The sequence below is a fragment of the Drepanopeziza brunnea genome (assembly GCF_022702325.1).
Source record: "Drepanopeziza brunnea f. sp. 'multigermtubi' strain 214-2 chromosome Unknown ctg12, whole genome shotgun sequence".
Lineage (NCBI taxonomy): Eukaryota > Fungi > Ascomycota > Leotiomycetes > Helotiales > Drepanopezizaceae > Drepanopeziza > Drepanopeziza brunnea.
In genome coordinates this window covers 269,227-287,546 of record NW_027094075.1, presented here as the reverse complement: position 1 = coordinate 287,546, position 18,320 = coordinate 269,227, and the positions used below count along the sequence as shown (strand labels likewise).

The following is an 18,320-nucleotide window of genomic DNA, read 5'->3' as shown; positions in this document are numbered from 1 at the left end:
TTTTACATGCCTCTAACGAAGTGAAATCGTAGCTCGCCTACCTATCAAGTTATATATACCTTCCCTAGCCACCGATCCAAACGGAGAGTAGCAAAACGGAAGTCAGTGTCACCTGACCGATTCGACTCATTCACCCAACTTGACCGAAGCGTTGACCGAGTCGATTGCTACTCTCGCTGAGCCCTACTTGGCTACCACGGTGAGAGAGACAGTACCCAAAACCGACTGCTAGGTATCAGAAGATCGGTAACCGAGGTCTCAGTTCCGACAGCTTGGAATAGGATCTCGGATGAGAAGACCTCGTTGTATGCTGTATGCTGTACTTCTCAAATCACAAATCTCTTGAGATGTAAAGGATTGATGGCTCTCCTTTTCCCGGCCTGCATCCCCATCCTCATCCCCTTCCCCTTCCCCTCCCCTGCCCTGCTCTTCTCCCACCACCACCATGACCACCGCGACCAAAACCTCCTCCTCATCCTCCGCCCTGCTTGCAAAGCAGTTTAACTATAAACTTCAAAGCAGCTGCAGAAAAGATATCCAATCTAGCCTAACCTAACCTACATATCAGATCAGTATCTATCGCGCCGCGAAATGTATCAAGATGTCTTACATATTATCAAGAGAGTGCCATATAGAATCTACTATAGGCTTTATATCACCTCGAATCCAGTTAGTGGCAGGACTAGGAGATATTCGGCAATACCATGTTGGAATCCGTACTTCGCTTCATTGGGTTGAGCTAGCTAGCCCGAATGCCTGCTCGCATCTATGCCTCTTTCATATTCTGCTTTGCTCTGTAGCCCTTGGGATACAAGGAGGCACGCCAGATATGCTTTGAATGCCACCGCTTCGGTCGTCGAAATATACGTACATGTCATAGCAACACCATGTATGGCGCTCCGCATCCATCTACTTGCCTCGTCCCCCTCCCCTCCCGTGAACTACCCCCTAGCCCGTTCTCCTGGGTGGCACATCAGTTTTCGTAGCTTCCTCGGAACTTAGAAACCAACCCTCCCTTCTACAGCCATTTCACCCACTTCCGCTCCCCCCAGTCCCCCCAATTCCCCCCAGATTTCTTCTCGTCACCCGCACCCAGAAGTTCGTGATGATCCAGATGCCCGCATTCTTTATGTCCGCCGGCCGATTCGGATTCACAATCCCAAAGTCAAAGCGCCGGAGTAGCTACACCTTGTCAGCCAAGAAACACACACACCCTCATCCAAGAACATACCTCGACAAAGATCTTGTTCAGCTCCATCAGCGCAACCGGCTTCCCTAAGCACTGGAACCCACCCGAGTGAAAGATCAGCTCCTCCGTACTCAGCATCCGGGCCAACACGTCTCCCTCGGCCTCCAACCACCGCTCCGGGCGGAACAGATCCGCATCCCCACCAAAGATCTTCGTCGAGTGGTGAATCCCAAAGGCGCACGAGGAGATCTGCGTCCCGCCCGGGACGAAGATGCCGTTGATGACGTCGCCACCGGCGGGGACCTGTTTGCTGAACAAGCCCGTGGCGGGAGGCATGATGCGCAGCCCTTCCTGGATGACGGCCTGCAGGTACGGCAGCTGTCTCGCCTCGCGGTTGTGGATCGGTGACGAGATGCGGCCTTCGGCGATGGCGTCGTCCATCTCGGCTTGCAGTCGGCGGTAGATGGACGGGACGCTCATGAGGTGCAGCATGACCACGCGGATGGTGGCGGCCACGGTGTCACTGCCGCCGATGACATTGAGGAGGGACTCACCGGCGAGCTCGTCTTGGGTCAGGCCGTGCCGCATGAACGAGGCCATCATGTCTCGCTTGGATTCCGCACCGGGTTGGAAGCGCTCGCGCACGACCTTCTTGGCCACCCTGATGAGGGCAGTTAGCTTTCCTGTCAAATATGGGTGCTGTACATAGATAGATAGATACGAAGGATACACACCCGATGAATGCCCCGAATCCCAACTTGTCGCTCTCTTTCGGTAGCACATGCCGGAACAGACGCGTGTGGGTGAGCCGGGCCAGCCAGGGCAGGTTGGCCATGACCAGCATCGCGGGGATATAGCGATCCGTAATTTGGATGTAGTCGAACACATCCTCGTCGTGCTTCAGGTAGCCGAAGGCTTCGCCGAAGGCCAGGTCGCTGATCACATCTAGCGTGAAGAACTGGCTCTTCTGGCCGAGATCCATGGGTCGATAGTCGGGCCCTATCGACACGTAGCGGGTCTCGATCAGGTGAACCAGGTTCGCGATCTGGCGGTCGATGGTTCCATCCATGGATTCATTCTCCTTGCCCGAGTACTAGGGAAGGCACGCATGTTAGTCAGCTGACAGTCAGTGTGGTGTGTTGTGTCACGTGACTTGTATCACATGTCGCAAAGGATGTGAGGATCACGTGTTACTCCACTCACCCCAGCCGCCATCTGGTTCCGCAACTTGCGGTGGTTCTCGTTGTCCCGCATGGACAGGAGGTTATCACGGGACGGGTCGAATCGCATGGCATCGTACCAAGGACCACGTGAGTAGGCCGACCGGGCAGCCATCATGTGCCTTAGGACGTCGGGGTCGTCGGTGACCAGGTCATTGGGACCGATACGCACCAGTGAGCCTGGGAGGATTTGGATTAGCTGGCTGGATGCACTCGGCCGAATGGAATCGAATGGAATTGAGTGGAAGTGAATGGAACCAAATGAAACCAAACGGAATAAAGCCCTCCCTACCCACCATATCGGTCCGTAAGCTCCTTCAGCGCGCGGTGCATCTGGCCGTGCAACGACTGGCGGACCATCCAATATTTGGAGATCGATGCCCAAAAGGGACCCGGGACGTGCGACAAGCGATGCCAGGCCCAAAACAAATAAGCTGTGATACCCAGCACGGTAACGGCGGTGGCGGTGGCGGTGGCGTTGAGACTTTCCATCGTGGGTGAGAGTCGATCATAAGGTGATCGACAAGACTCGAATTATTCTTGGGTTGTGGTTGTAGTTGTGGTTGTAGTTGTGGTTGCGGTTGTGGTTGTGGTTGTGCTTTTGCTTATGCTTTTGCTTGTGCTTTTCCCTTCCTCTTCGTTCCTAATTCGGTCATTCACCGCCTCTTGATTGGTAGTGAAGGGGTCGGTCGGCTGAGGCGTTGACAGGATGGCAAGGCAAGTCAGGCAAACCTGCCTCTTGCACCGTTAGCCAACGGTTCGCTTCACTTCGCTTCACTTCGCTCAAGCCTGCAGTGTGACCTCCCACATGGCCTGACGACACTGATGGATTTTTATGGATTCACTCCTAGAAACAACATCTGCTCCTCTCGACCAAAAACCTACCATCACAATCAATATGGATACAACCGCGCCTGCTGCCGTCTTGGAGGCAGATGTAGAGACAGATACAATTCCAGATCCAGATCCAGATCCAGATGTAAGCCCGTCCGCCGCTTCTTTCTCGCCTACTGGCGCCCGGAATTCAACCCGTGGAACAGTGGACACCGCTCTGAACATCCGAACAGGAGGTGGTGGACCACAACACGAATGACGACGAGGACGACTCCCTTTTCGATACGGTATGTCGATCGAGTTCTCGCCCTTGACCTCGACCTCGACCTCGACCTCGGGTCCTCGGTATACTTGCTGATCGGTCCCACCCAGGGTTCCATAAGCACCGCCGCCACATCTTTCCGTGAGGATATGATGAAGCTGCGTGAAGAGCACGGCCGGAAATATCATGGTTACATGGATGCAAGTGAGCGGACCGCTATCTATCATCATGCTTCAGTCAGTCAGGTCGATTGATGTGCTGATAAGAGAAAAGAATATGTCCTTCCCATGGACGAGGTCAGCTGGCCTCTTCTGACCCAGAGACAGACGGACACTCGACTGACGTGAGCCAACCCAGGAAGAGAAGAACCGTCTGGGTATGTTCCTGAGCCAGCGAAAGAAGCCAGACGGCATCACCGACTGACGGTCCGGTGGTAGACTTCCAGCACCATCTCGCATGGCTATCCCTAGGCAAGAAGCAAACCTGGGCACCACTCAAGACGTTGCACCGAGCCCTCGATGTGGGTTGTGGCACAGGACTATGGGCGATTGATTTTGGTGAGCCGACCCCCCCCTGTCTCGGCCTGTCGTAGTTACTATAACTGGTTTGATACAGCTGATGAGCATCCAGAGACCCAAGTGTTGGGCGTGGATCTGGCAGCCGTACAGCCTCTATTGTCAGTCCCTTCTCGCGGTCGGGTCGGCTCATGACAGTTGCTGACGTCCGAGAAAGCGTCCCTCCCAACCTGCAGTTCGAGGTGGATGACCTCGAGAAAGAATGGAATTTTAGCCGTCGTTTCAATTACGTCCATAGCCAACTCATGATCGGTGCTTTCCAAGACTGGCCCAAGTTCATCGGGCAGTCGTTCGAGTAAGACACGGTGCACCTCCCCGAGGCCGCGGTGAGCTCTGACAGCCGTCGTTCTAGATTTCTCGAGCCCGGAGGCTATTTCGAGATACACGATATAGACTTTGTCATCCGATGCGACGATGACACGCTGCCAGCCGACTCGGATCTTGTCCGGTGGCACAGCCTCATGCACGAGGGCGCGAACGCCGCTGGATTTCCTCTTGATGCCATTCCCAAAGTACCACAGATGATGGCTGATGCGGGATTCGAGAACGTTGTCGCGGTACCGATCAAGTGGCCGATCAACCCGTGGCCCAAGGACAAGAGAGCTAAGGAAGTCGGTATGTGGGCAATGGAGAATTTTACTGTAAGAATAATTCAAAAGCAGATCCCCTCCCCACGTCCCGCTCCCAGTTTCTCTCACAGAGGCTCTTCCTCTGCACCTGAAATACGTAGAACCGAGCATGTACTTACTGATCTTCCGGTCGCACAGTGGGGATGCCAAAGTATGGTAGGTAACGGGACCCGACGTCCCATCCTTCACCTCTCCCGACACCTTTCGGCTGGCCCCTTGTTGACGTTGCTATGGCCATTTAGAGCCTAGCCCTTTTCACTCGAGCCCTCGGTTGGACGGCCGAGGAAGTGATGGCGTTCATGGGCCACGTGAGGCGAGACTTGAAGAATCGAAAATACCATGCTTATTGGAACTTCTGGGTGGTGTACGGGAAGAAGCCTGGCGGCGAGAGCTCGCCGGAAGCGTTGCCATGAGCAGGCAAGGGGAGAGAAGAAAAGCGAATTTCCTCCAAAAATAGAAAGGTTTTCCTGCACTTCAACGAGCAGGGCAAGGCAATACAAATACAAATCCAGTAGAGATCCAGCACCACACGCTTACCTTGTTTCCATGGTGTGGAGAGCCTCGCCGGGTTGCATTGGGAGCAGATTCTGGCTCAGGGCGGCTGAGGCAATGCAGTGGACTGGGGAAGAGTGGGAGCAAAAGTGATTGATGATGTGCTTGTTTGATGTATTTGTTTGCTAGAGAGGATAGCAAAGAGGAGGAGAGGGGGAGAGAGGGAGAGGGGGAAAGGAGGAGAGGAGGAAGAAACACAAGTTCTTTCGTTCCTTAGCGCACGCCAAGTGGTACTGACTAAGCCGCCTTGTTCTTTCCTTACTTCGATCGACTCTCTCTCACTCCGACTTCAGAGTGAAGGTCTCCGTAAGCAGTAAATCAAGCTCGCAGCCCAAGCGAGTCAGGCGACTTGGCGCTGGGACTGCAGCCCACCTGATGCTAAAAATAGATACGCAGATGATGCAAATCATTCGCGTGTACCGGTATACTGTAGAATATACAATTTTTTGAAACCTAGGCAGATGTTCCAGAGTATTTGGATTTATCGGGATGCGAGAGCAGTTTCGGATTGTAAATGGTCGTGAGTTTGGTGGTTGTTGGCGTCAGTCTCGTTTCTATCCACGTACGGAGTCCGGATCTGAAACCTTGTAACGACTCGCACGTCAACGTTAATGCATCGGATTCCTCCAGCCGAATTGCATACAACTACACATCTCATTACAACTCACCAAGTTCTCAACAATGTCAGGTTATCCAGGTCAAGGCTATGGTGGGGGCTATCAACAGCAAGTGCTCTCTCTCTCTCTCTCTCTCTCTCTCTCTCTGTGTCCCTCCTCCGTGATACCCGCTTACTCTTCCAGACAACAACAACAACAAGGCTACGGCTACGGCTACGGCTCCCAGCAGGTACATCTCCACTCCTGGTCTCTCTTCGAAGCCATTCATTCTCATTTACGTAGCCTCAACATGATCGTGGCCAGCAATACGGACATGGTATGAGTCTCTCCCACCTTCAACGCTACCTCGCGCTAAGGAGCGGCTCCAGCTCCACCGCCACCACCACAGGGGATGGTGAGTTTCGGTCACGGAGCTCCGCAAGAATACGCCTTCCAGTACTCGAACTGCGCCGGTCGCAGGAAAGCACTCTTGATCGGCATCAACTACTTCGGCCAGAACGGCGAGCTCCGGGGGTGCATCAACGACGTGCGCAATGTGTCTTCTTACTTGACTCAGAGCTTCGGCTATCGGAGGGAGGACATGGTGATCCTCACGGATGACTCCCAGGAGCCCATGGGCCAGCCGACCAAGGAGAACATCCTCCGCGCCATGAACTGGCTCGTGCAGGGCAGCCAGCCCAACGATTCTCTCTTCTTCCATTACTCGGGGCACGGCGGCCAGACCGAGGATACCAACGGCGACGAGGAGGACGGGAGCGACGAGGTCATCTACCCCGTCGATTACCAACGCCATGGCCATATCGTCGACGACGAGATGCACGCGATCATGGTGACGCCGCTCCAGGCGGGTGTTCGACTGACTGCCATCTTCGACTCGTGCCACTCCGGTTCCGCCCTCGACTTGCCCTATCTCTATTCCACCCAGGGCGTCCTGAAGGAGCCCAACCTTGCCAAGGAGGCGGGCATGGGGCTCCTCGGCGTCGTGTCCGCCGCCAGCGCGGGGAACTACGTCGCGGTTGCCGGCCACCTCATCGGCTTCCTCAAGAAGGCGTCCAAGACCGACGGGGCCTACAAGAAGACTATCACGACCAAGACCTCTCCCGCCGATGTCATCATGTGGTCTGGCAGCAAGGACGACCAGACTTCGTAGGCCTCTCCTCCTCCTCCCCAGCCTCCGCCTCCGATGGCTGCCCCTTCCATGGCTAACTGGCCCGACAGCGCCGACGCCACCATCGCCTCGCAGGCCACCGGCGCCATGTCCTGGGCCTTCATCACCGCCATGAAGGCCAACCCCCAGCAAAGCTACGTGCAGCTCCTGAACAGCATCCGCGACGTGCTGGCCACCAAGTACAGCCAGAAGCCGCAGCTGAGCTGCAGCCACCCCCTCGGTATTTACACACATACACACAACATATGCACCCCATTGCCCAATCCATACCTGTGATCCTGCTGCTAACCAGTCTGTCGGTTCCTCTGTCTAGATACCAACCTCCTCTTCATCATGTGAAACCGGCGGTGGGGCTCGAGGAGGCGGCCTCTCAGGAGGTTAAGAAAAGGCGTCAATGGCCGAAACTTGTCCTGTCGTCCCGTGTGGTTTTCGGGAGCTTAGCTAGCTTACCTAGCTCCCTATCTATCCATGTATGCATGTAGTTTTCCACACGGCTGTGCTGTGCTGTGCTGTGCTGTGATGACTTTTGATAAAAAAGCAGCGAGCTCACCTGGAAGTATACGATAGCTTTTTTTTTTTCTCATAGTCATGTTTATTCCCATCTCTAAGCTTCGCCCACTCATCATTACGAAGGCAGGCTCTTTTTCCAAGAAAAAAAAAAAAAAGATTATGCGAGTCGTTGAATCGATCCTTTTTTTAATACCAAATCAACGAAACCCCAAGTAAAATAGAAAAGAAAAGAAAACACTCGCAATAAAATCCCTCTTAGCTAATCCAAGAAAGAATCTATACAAAGCCACTCACCATCTAATCACCAACACTCTTCCCTTCCCTTCCCATCCCTTCCCTCCTTCCCTCCCCCCCCCCCCCCCCCCCCCCCCCCTTCACTCTCCCCCATCCCATCCCATACTGGTTACCTTTACAATCCATCAACCCCCAAAAGACCCAGCGCCCTCAGACGTCCGTGAGCGACGGTATCCAAAGCAGACACATACACACACACTCTCCCCCTCTCTCTCTTTTCCTCTCTTCCCCCCCCCCCCCCTCTCTCTCCCTTTTTTAAGCACAACTAACAATCCGCAAACCTAACCACCGACTAACCGTCACCATTCCAACTCTAAAGATAGGTTGGTAGGAAGGTATGTAGGTAAGTATGTAGCTAGGTATAACAACACTATGTAATCCAACCTAGCAAGAACAAGCCTGTGAGTACATACATAACGGCCCTCTCCTGTCTTGGTGTCTAGCTCTGGTTACAATGCTCGTGGATCGAGGAGCGGATGTTGGGGGTGGGTAGGAGTGGATAGGGGTGGATAGGGGTGGGTGGGGGTGGTGAGTTTTGTGTAGATATGTGTAGATATGTGTATTTATATATTGATTCTTCAGAGGGCCTTAGTCTGTTTGTTTGTTGACTTGGGTTCGAGACGCGCTTCGCGCTGTGTTACTGTGCTTGCTTGCTTGGGATGGCATAGGATGGGATGGGATAGGGGGATGGGATAGGGGGATAGGAATCAGGATAGGTATGCGTGCCCGTGCACGTGGAGGAGAAGCCTGAAGAGAGAAGAGAGACTGATCTATCTACCTCTGCACAGGAAACACACGTATTATCAAAAGAATACCCCCCCTAAAAAAAGAAAGAAAAAGAAAAAAAGAAAGAAAAAAAAAGATAAAAACTGATTATTAGAAAAAGACACAAATCAAGATGAGAGGATATGACATTCCCTGACTACTTCAATGCCCGCCGACAACCTCTCCAGCGCTTGACGGAATGAATCCAAGCCGTCCAGAAAACGAGTTACCGGAACTGTGACGATCATACCGGTATCATCATCGCCAGATGGTATTTCCTGTCTGTCAGATCTGGAGTCATTACGGTACCGGTATGAGCGATGAGAAAGAGGTGCGTACCCCCACCCACTCTTTTATCCTACACTCGTTCAAGCCACGTGCGCGCTCCCTCCCAGCGGGCCGTCCACCCAACCGCGCCGGCCAGCCTCTGCAGGACTTGGAAGCCCTCCCACGGGAGTGCCGTGACGTCGATGATGCGCAGGGGCAGCGTTGGCCTGCCGAGTAGCACGCTGCGGCGAAGCCGGTCCTGCTCTCCTGCTGCGAGACGGTTTAGGCTTAGATATCGCAGCCGCGAGGAGGGAGGAGAAGGAGGAGGAGAAGAAGAAGAAGAAGAAGAATGAGGAGGAGAAGAAGAAGAAGAAGCAGCAGCAGCAGCAGTGCCACTTCCGCTCTCCCTCCCCGCGCGCGGAACAACAGAATGCAGACGCCTCCGCAGCTGGCAGAGCGCGACGGCATCACGCATCGGCCCCAAGATGCTCTCGGCGCGCATTTCCTCTTTCGGGGAATAGGTCGCCGCCGCAGCAGATGCGCACGTCGCGACGGCAGGGTGTTCGTCTGCAAAGGTATACATCGGCTGCAGCAACACGTCTTCAACGTCCCTCATCGTCAAGCCTGGTCCGAGACTGAGCTCTTCCAGCTGTCCACAGGCCGCCTGGAGAGAGGGGATGTTGCCGCGTCCCATGCGCGCCATGCCGAGATCTAGACTCCGCAGCGACCTCGGCGCCGCGGCCAGGAGGGCGTTGATCTGGTCTTCGCGCAGCGGATCTTGCGGTTCCGAGGGGGAGGAGGAGGAGGAGGTGGTGGAGAGGGTGGTGATGACCTGCTGCTGCTGCTGCTGCACGTGGCCGGCGCGGAGCACCTGGAGCGAGCGGGTGACGGCCGGGTGGGTGGTGAGGAAAGCGACGAGGCGATCGCAGGCGAGGAGCTGACATCCAGCGATGTTGAGATGCGTCAGCCGCGCCGTCGCCGGGATCGAGGCCAGCGCCTCGGCGGTGACGCGCGTGCGACTCACGTCTAGCACTTGCAGCCTGTGCATCCTCGGGAGCAGCGATCCCAGCATGGCAGAGGGGACGAGGTGCAGGCCGCCGCCGCCGCCGCCTGTTCCGGTCGCGTCGGTGAATCTCAGACTCGTGAGGTTACTGCTGTCGTCAGACACGAGGAGCTCATGGGGTCGCGTGTCGAATGCACCGCTCTGCAGCATCGGGCTGTGGGCATCCCGGCGGCGGCAGACGTCGAGGGTGAGTGCTTCGAGCGAGGCGCGCGAGGAGACGAGGTGGTGCAGTGTTGATATCCCCTCCAGCTGGCTTAGCGCGAGACGGAGATCTCGCAGCGACGGGAGGCGAGATAGATCGGGATGCGAGAGGGTGTAGTCACAGCCGATCTTGGCTGCGCGCGTCAGATCCAACGTGCGAACCAGGGCACCGAATGCCGGCCGCTGGTCCACGGCGTGGAAGAATTTCGAGACCGGGGAGGCCAGACTCCTGCTGGCTTGGATGCTCGGGGAGTGGTAGAGCAGGCGGAGAGCAACGGAGTGCAGACGATGCGAGACTTGGAGACTCGAGAGTAAGCCTACGACTCGGGGAGAATCGTCGCCTAAGATTTGGTAAGTCTCATGTTGATTTTGTTCATCGTCAGAAGAAGTAGAGAGGAGAAGGGAGAACATGTATATATATATCTATAAATACCTGGCAACGCATGCGGAGTCCAGCGAGCGCCTGACTTGGCTGATGAGACGTAGAGCAGGATTCTAGTCAAGAGTTCGGTCGGCAAGCCTTCGAGAGGGGAAGCACCGGCTGGATGCAGCGTTCTGCCTTTGAAGTCGGCGACCCAGTCCATGAAGGGGGTAGATCCCGAGGCCATATCGACGAATGCGATGTCGTACCGATCGAGGTGAGGCACGCAAGTAAGTACCGGGACGTAAGCGAAAGCGCCAATATCAACAACAGTACGTTGTGATCACCACCAGAACCATTCTGCAGATGGGAGAGAAGCGGAACAGGACCCATCTCTCTCTATATAGCTAGCCAGCGTAAAATCTCCCCCACCAAACAATCCGCTCCAAAGCCGGAAGGCACTCACCTCCCGGAGCCAGCATTAACACACAGTCAGTATACACCTTGCCTCGCTTCGCACCGCTTGCACCGCTTTGCATCGCAACACGCCTCCTCCCACACCCAACGCGACACACCAAGCCCAGAAAGAAACCCGCCAACCCCACCTGCTGACCAGCAGCCGATCGAACACCCAACAGCGCCCGAAAAAAAAAAAAAAAAAAAAAAAAAAAAAAAAAACCACAACGATCCCTCCTCTCCTCTCCTCCTCTCCCCTCCCCCGCGCCCTCCCACCGCACAGATGCTCCCCGCCGTACCTTCAACGTGCAAAACACCAGACACCAGACACCAGACACCAGACACCAGACGAGAGACGCACCGCCATCCAATCACCCCGCAGGCTATTAGCAATCCCAACCCGCCGGCCGCGGCAGCCACCACCGACCCCAAGTCGCTATAACATAATACGTCGCACCTCCCTCCCCGCCCCATCAATCACGACATCGCGACGTCGGCATGAGAGATCCAGATCCAGATCCAGACCCCGACCCCGACCCGACCCCGACCCAGCCATCAGGCCAAGGCCAAGGCCAAGGCCAAGGCAAGCAGATGCAGATGCAGAAGCAGAAGCAGAAGCAGAAGCAAAGCTAGGCAAAGCTAGGCAGGCAAGGTGAAAGCAAAACCCCGAGCATGCACTCCCCGCATTCATCATCATCATGACTAGTGATTAAGCAATACATACATACATACACACATACATACATACATACACACATACACACATACACACATACACACACATATACATAAGTAAATCAATAAATCATCCCGCTTGTGCAGCGTAGCATGGTAGCGTGATCACTCGGCTCGCACGCCCCGGTTGTGGTGATGGTTAATCCCTCAATGTACACACGCTCTAGGATCAAAACGTAACAAAACAGAACAGAACAGAACAGAACCAGGCTAGAGCAAGGGTTTAAGCGATAGACAGCTGAGCAACAAGAACGCCCCGGCGGGATGAGAACACGCCAATGCCGTACGTTAGGTAGGGAGCCTGAGGAGGGAGGGTAGTCTATGCACGCGTGTGCCTCTACGTAGACACAGGGTGGTAATGATGATACAGCTCGGAGCCTCGTATTAGTTACTTCTACAGGAGCAGCCAGTCCGCGTGAACCAGCCGATTATCTACCGATCTATGCCTTCCGTCGTCTTTTGATAGTCCCCGTGTTGCCAACCCCAGTAGTAGTCTCCCCTTCCCCGGCCGGCTCGTCCGCATCGTCGTCTTGCATATTCTCGTCCACAGCCTGCGCCCTCAACATAGAGTTCTCCCTCATCTCCTCGCTCCGGCGTTCTGCGCTCCTCAGCGCGCCGACAGTCTTCTCAACGTCGAAGAACATGGCCTTGGTGTCCTTCACCACGCCGTCTTCATCAATCTCGTACCCAATGACGTCGCCCCTGCCCTTGCCAATGCTTTGAAAGTGTCGGGCGAGGCCGCGGCCAGGGTCCAGGTTGAACATGATGGCGTTGGCGAACATGCGCATCAGCTCTTTTTCTAGCTGCGCATAGTTGATGATGCCCTTGGGTGGGATCAGATCCTCCGTGATCTCAAGCCATGCACTCGATGCATTCGCCGGTAGGTCGTCGGGAGCAGCCGCAGTGGCGGCACGGTGGCCGGCGCTGATTGCCTTGCGGATCGAGGTGAGGTCCTGTGGGCGGAGGATGATTTCTTTGTAACCGGGGGCGTCTTTGACTTTGACTGGGGCTGCGAATGTGCTCGCGTTTCTATGGCCGGCTATTGATTCAAGAGCGGATTTGGAGATGTTGGGAAAGGCGCGGGTCCAGAGGACGTGCGTTGGTGGGACGGAGGGCCGGACTTCGATTGGGGGAAGGGAGATGCTGGAAGCTCGCTTACGTTTCAGAGCCTGGCGCGGAGAAGGCCCAGAGCGTGATGGGGGAGGCGGCTGTTCGTCGGCTGTGGTATCAGCTATATCCTCAATGCCAACAGGCGTGGCAACTTCTTGCTTGACAGCACGGTGTAGAGTCTCATTATCCAACGATAGTTCATCACCGTGAGACATGACCGACTGACTTCTCGGCGAGCCGGCCATGACTGATGAGGCGACACTCCCAGCTCGCGGGCGTCCAACGGCACGTCGAGCAGTCTTCGCTTTGGGTTCCTTCCTCGGCTTCTCAACTGACTGCGCCATCGTCGGAGCTTCCGCCTTCTTGGGCGTCTTCTTCTCTGGCAAAATTGCGGGACGCTGAACTGGACTATTGGGCTCTATTGCTGGGGAGTTGAACGAGCTTAATTCGGGACGAACAGGAGTGCCAATGGTTGCGGTAGGGGTCCAAAGTGTTCCGGTTCCAGTCCTGAGTCTGACTGGGCCCCCGAGAGGTGTTTGAGGGAAGCTTGATCGCAAGGCAGGAGGCTTCTTGTCTTTGTTCGGGTTGTAAGGAGAGTGGTAGGCTTTGGGCTGTTTCGGTACGGTATTTGGAGTAGGTTGGAAAGGTAGCCGTTGGTTGGGTGGTATCGAATTATGCTGCGAGGGACTTGAGAATTGTATGGGCTGCTGCTGATTCCACTGAGGCGGCCCATTTCCAGAGGAAGGCCGCTGTTGAGGTGTGTAGGGGAAATGAGGAGATCCTTGCAAGGCTGGAGATTGGGGATGAAGAGATCCATGCTGTCCCATAGGGGAGGCATGAGGAGGGCCATGATGTCCACTGGGAGGCACGTGAAATCCTTGTGTCATAGGTGATTGAGGTGGGCCTTGAGGGGGCATGGGAGAGCCGGGATTCCGACCATGTTGAATCATCGGTGAGCCGGAATTGGCACGGTACTGCTGACCAGCAGCATCGGCCAATGCATCCAAAGGCATAGCTGGAGATCCTGGTGGCTGTCTGGCAATGCCATTTGGAGGTGGAAGAACAATTTGATGCGGGTTGGGGTTGATTGGAGATGACGGTACATGGAGGGGCGGAGGGGGGAGCCCGTGAGGGCTGGAGAATGGCTGTTGGTGTGCGTGGTGCTGTGGTGGATACGGCGGATATTGCTGTGGATGCTGGCCATTGAACTGATATCCGTGTCCAGGCTGCATCGGAGGAGGAGCGAAGGGAGGCTCCCAGGTATACTGCCCAGGTTGGCCATTCGGCGGCCCAGCGTAATGCTGAGCGGGTTGCGGGGGTGGGAAAGGCGGAGGACCTGGGTGATGTCCATCGACACCAGCTTGGAGAGGAGTCTGGAGAGGAGAAGGTCCATGGGGTCCAATGCTCCCGGGCCTTGCGGGTGGAGGAGGATAGCCTGGCAGCCGAGAATGCTCTGGGACTCGTGGTGAAGATGGCTTTGTACTGGTGCCGTTCAGAACATCGCTAATGGCAATTCCTTCGGGTCGTGGAGATGGGTGCGGAGGGTTCTGGAGACCCTCCCTCGGGACCTCGTGTGCTTTGGGATGTAAAATCAGAGCTTCCGGTACACCATATCTTCTTGCCTCGGCCGTCGGTATCCCATTCGCAGCCCGGCCCTCCCTCAAGAGCTTCTCGTCCCATTCCCCTCTCTCGATCTCCTTGATCTCCTGCTGTACTCTGGCATATTGTCTCTCGTCCTCCTGGATCGCCCGGATCATGTATTCTCGATATCGTGCATAGAGTCTATTGACCAGCAGCGGCAGCTTGTCCTTGTACTCCTGGGCATCCTTGATCGATGGGAGAGGTGGTGAAGGGAGCTTCCGCTTCCTGGACATCTGATCCTCCGGGCCCTCCTCCTCTGCTCTCAATTCATCGCGCAGGAGCCCCAGGTACAGTTGCCGCAGCGCGTCTGCGCTCAGCCTTTGCGCGTCGTATGTCTCGGCATCCCTTACCAGGGGGTTGTTCGTGAGAAGGCTTGAAATGCGCTCGAAGTCCTGGTCTCCGGTGCCGTACACCACGAGCGTCTGGAACAGCAAGAGACATTCGAGGGGCGTATAGGGAGCTGCTGTAGAATTCATGCCCCACTGACCTCGCCAGCGCCCGAGGGATTTGTTGTCGCTGGAAGAAACGAGATGGATGGGAGCCACGACGACGAGGTGCAGAGGTCTGCTGGGTCGTGTACGCGGCGGCGGCAGAGATGAGGACCTGGCCGGGAGGCGCAAGTAGATGCGCTGAAGACGACGGATCGCGATTTGATAGCGCTCATGAGGTTGGGCGATGGGGTCTTGGGCGTCGTCGCAAACTAGAGTGTATGATGAAATCGATGTGATGGCGTCACGTGTCGTCCTTTTTTCCACATCGCCGGCGACGAAATTGGCGGCGGGAAGCTCCGTCTGGACGTAGAACAAATCTACGTTTCGGTCTTCTGCAGATGCCCGCACCTCTCGGATTCGAGTTAATCTGAGATGATCGATAACTCGGGATATTGCTCTTCTGTGCAATGAATGTATCTTGTGAAAGCTCAACAACAGACCTGTGCGCCGCCTGTAGGTTATTCGTGGATACATACCGCTCGTATCGACACCGGTACTTCTTTGCCCATTCCCAGCTTGTTTCGCTCAGATCTTTTGTCTTACGTCATTCAATTCGTCAATCGACATTATCAGCGCAGTTGAATATCTAGGCGGGAAGAGCTATAGTGCACGGAGAAAAGGTATGATGGCATCCCGTCAGGGAAGAGGCTGGGGCATCTTCAGCTTCTTGAATGAGGAGGACGAGTCCAATCCGATCTCATTTTGCATCGTTCCTCTCTCATAGATGTGATGTCCTGCTCATTGGTAGTTCATGTAGTTCAGTGCCGTTTCTCACATGTGGTGGGATACAGGTATTATTACTCCAAGTCTATTCAGCACACCATATCAAGATCAACCTCTGGCTGCTCGTGTTGTCTTCTTCTATTGGAGCAGATATATATATAGGAGCCCTCCACACCGGCTCGTGTCTGCATGGATTTTCCTGCATAGGGGCTTCTCCCCAGCTTTGAATTTACACCAAACGGTTCACACCGTGAGTCGCAGCAGAAGTGGTGCAGCTCTTCGCCGCACGCTCATTAGCATTCATGAAGGCGTTTCGGGGGTGGGACCGCAGATATATTTATATCCCTTTTTTGAACTTATCTCATTGTCGAGGGTTCGACGATCGAGAATGAGTCGTGGTCCGGCTCTCTTGACGCACCTGATCAGTGTGCGCAGCTTTTATTTCTGCTATATATTCCTGTTGATATGCAACCACTATTTGCCTACTATATGCCTCCCATATGCCTACGGAGGCTAGTCCGCCTCAAATCTTGGTCACAAGTACATCACGTGTGCTCATGATCGATGGTCAGGTGGGACCTCGTACAGGACGCTGGATGACCTTTTGCCCCCCTTCGACCCAACTCCTGTTCTTCGTATCCAAACCGACAAACCAACACACCAACACACCAACACCCACTCTACTCATTCTTCTGACTGCAACTCCATGAGAAACTATCTACGCTTCAATCTCTATCTCTCCGTACGCGGGTATGCGGGACATACTGTAGAAGTATATTCATTCCCTCATTCTTCTAGGTATCCATCATGAAACAAATCATGCCCAAGCCCGTGCAAGCCATTTCGCGTATCAGATTGCAGGCATGGCACAAGGCTGGGTGGGGGTTGGCTGATCTGTGGGTATAGGTACTACTAGGTACCGACCGGTACGGTACCGTACGGTAGTCCAGTCCGCATGATTCCGCCAATATCTCATGACGAGCGGTGGCCTCTCCATCCTGGGGATCCCTTCGAGATCCCTTCGAGTTTCCGGCCATCCCTAGGAAAAACTCGCATCCGCATCACAGGGAAAGATCGACGGAGACTGAGACGACGAGTTCAGAGGAGAGCAGCCGGCACCGCCATCCCGACACAAACCCCTTATTATATTGGCAATTTAGAATAGCATTGAAGATCACCCATACCCTGATTTACATACCTACCTACCTACCTTACCCTACCCTACCCTACCCTACCATTTCCTATACTACTTCATTCCACCTCCTCGAGCTCTCGCTTCTCTCTTCTTACGCCTCCTTCTTCTACCTACGGATCTCCTTTACTCTCCACCATTTTCTCCTCTTGCTCCTCTTTCTCCTACGCTTCACTCCTACACTTCACCCTTTATCCTGCCCACCATGTCCGACGCAGAGCTGGACCGAGAGTACAAGCCTAGTGGCAGACCGACATCGTGAGCCGGCGCATCTGAACAAACTCATCGCGCTGCAAGTTCTAACAGCCTGGTACAGAACAATGGCTAAATCCTTCTCCCTCGCCCTCAACGACCTCTTCAAGATAGACAACAGCCTCGCAGACCTGGACGCTGCCGTCTCAGAAAAGTGCGCCCTCTTTCCCCTTCCCTCGACTACGTGAAAGGCGGTATCCTAACCACCCCCCTCATAGAAAGAAAGCCGTGTCGACCCAAGCATCCGAACTCGAAGCCCTCGAAGCCCGCATCAAAGCCACCGAAGAACGCCTCAGGCAAGCTGCGACCGCCGGGCCCCAGCTCTCCGGGCGGGCGAACCCGCGCCAGCGCGCACCGTTGGCCGACACATTCGCGCAGAAGGGATACCCGACAAGCCCACTCTCCGCGGAATTCAGACAGGAGAAGGGCTACCCAGTGGGAGGAGATCTGCCGCCCACCCCTGGCGCTAGCGAAGGTGAATCCGACTCCGAGTATGTCCTTGTTGAGGGACGGCAGAGAGCAAGCGCTGACAAGAGGGAAGATGGGGATGTTCCGCGACAGAAGTAGCATCGCTCTGTGGCCATCTTGCATAGGAGGCACTCATTTGGAGTTTGTTTTTGGGAGCACGGCGCTGTCTGACTTTGGGGTCCTGCGGCTCACGTTTGTTGTTGGATACGGGATTGGGGGAGCGTTTTGTGCTGTATATATACCACCGATGGCAAAAGATGCCGTCGTCTCGTCTTTCTGCGCGGGTCGGCTCTTGTTTATTTTAACAGGACAGAATTGTTTCTGACCCCTTCCCTGTGGCCTACTGGATGTGATGGTGGTAAAGTGCCTGGGCAGGACTGACAAACATACTGTTTATTCCGGAACAAGGTAATCCTTGAGGATTTGGTATTTGAGCTGACGGACTCGGACTTGGAATCGTGTTTGCGGAAATTGCACCAGAGCGATGCTGCGTGCAGGTAGCAATGTTTTACTCGCTACACCCGGCGCTTTCAAGCCCCCTCCCGATACACAAGACAACGCCCCGATTCCAGGATTGAATCTGAGCTACCACAGAGCCAGCCGTTGTTGATGATTGTTAAGGCTACGGCTGAGGTTGTGCCCGGCCCCATTTTTTTGTTCTAAGAATAGGCGGCGGGGGTGGGGGTTGCAGCTGTGCAGAGCTTATATATCAAATTTTTTTTTTTGGCCCCTTCTCAGCAGATAG

The 18,320-nt window shown here is 54.9% G+C and overlaps 6 protein-coding genes across 7 annotated transcripts; 3 read left to right on the top strand and 3 right to left on the bottom strand.

The window, feature by feature from the left end:
- Positions 1-1,029: 1,029 nt before the first annotated feature.
- On the bottom strand, positions 1,030-2,901 carry L3040_006865 (uncharacterized protein; the record flags this gene model as incomplete). The annotated part of the gene is made up of 5 exons (XM_007296772.1): positions 1,030-1,182; positions 1,232-1,850; positions 1,924-2,282; positions 2,393-2,589; positions 2,706-2,901. 5 exons carry the CDS (start codon positions 2,899-2,901, stop codon positions 1,030-1,032), a joined length of 1,524 nt encoding a protein of 507 aa, XP_007296834.1.
- A 406-nt stretch (positions 2,902-3,307) lies between these two features.
- Positions 3,308-5,122, top strand: L3040_006864 (uncharacterized protein; the record flags this gene model as incomplete). Of its 2 annotated transcripts, none has more annotated exons than XM_066156063.1 (11): positions 3,308-3,388; positions 3,477-3,530; positions 3,616-3,709; positions 3,779-3,801; positions 3,863-3,881; positions 3,943-4,062; positions 4,136-4,181; positions 4,238-4,375; positions 4,433-4,721; positions 4,848-4,865; positions 4,952-5,122. In XM_066156063.1, 11 exons carry the CDS (start codon positions 3,308-3,310, stop codon positions 5,120-5,122), a joined length of 1,053 nt encoding a protein of 350 aa, XP_066010881.1. The 2 variants fall into 2 exon arrangements, with proteins under 2 accessions (XP_066010881.1, XP_007296833.1); XM_007296771.1 differs by having other exon boundaries at positions 4,121-4,181.
- Positions 5,123-5,942: 820 nt separating this feature from the next.
- On the top strand, positions 5,943-7,385 carry L3040_006863 (uncharacterized protein; the record flags this gene model as incomplete). The annotated part of the gene is made up of 6 exons (XM_066156062.1): positions 5,943-5,986; positions 6,062-6,107; positions 6,161-6,194; positions 6,247-7,024; positions 7,097-7,266; positions 7,360-7,385. The coding sequence occupies 6 exons, from the start codon at positions 5,943-5,945 to the stop codon at positions 7,383-7,385; spliced, it is 1,098 nt and encodes a 365-aa protein (XP_066010880.1).
- A 1,488-nt stretch (positions 7,386-8,873) lies between these two features.
- On the bottom strand, positions 8,874-10,754 carry L3040_006862 (uncharacterized protein; the record flags this gene model as incomplete). Its single annotated transcript, XM_066156061.1, has 4 exons — positions 8,874-8,897; positions 8,955-9,152; positions 9,307-10,487; positions 10,580-10,754. The coding sequence occupies 4 exons, from the start codon at positions 10,752-10,754 to the stop codon at positions 8,874-8,876; spliced, it is 1,578 nt and encodes a 525-aa protein (XP_066010879.1).
- A 1,384-nt stretch (positions 10,755-12,138) lies between these two features.
- L3040_006861 (uncharacterized protein) lies at positions 12,139-15,414 on the bottom strand (the record flags this gene model as incomplete). Its single annotated transcript, XM_007296768.2, has 1 exon — positions 12,139-15,414. The coding sequence occupies one exon, from the start codon at positions 15,412-15,414 to the stop codon at positions 12,139-12,141; it is 3,276 nt and encodes a 1,091-aa protein (XP_007296830.2).
- Positions 15,415-17,060: 1,646 nt separating this feature from the next.
- L3040_006860 (uncharacterized protein) lies at positions 17,061-17,674 on the top strand (the record flags this gene model as incomplete). The annotated part of the gene is made up of 4 exons (XM_066156060.1): positions 17,061-17,113; positions 17,172-17,261; positions 17,326-17,582; positions 17,649-17,674. The coding sequence occupies 4 exons, from the start codon at positions 17,061-17,063 to the stop codon at positions 17,672-17,674; spliced, it is 426 nt and encodes a 141-aa protein (XP_066010878.1).
- Between the last annotated feature and the right edge of the window lie 646 nt (positions 17,675-18,320).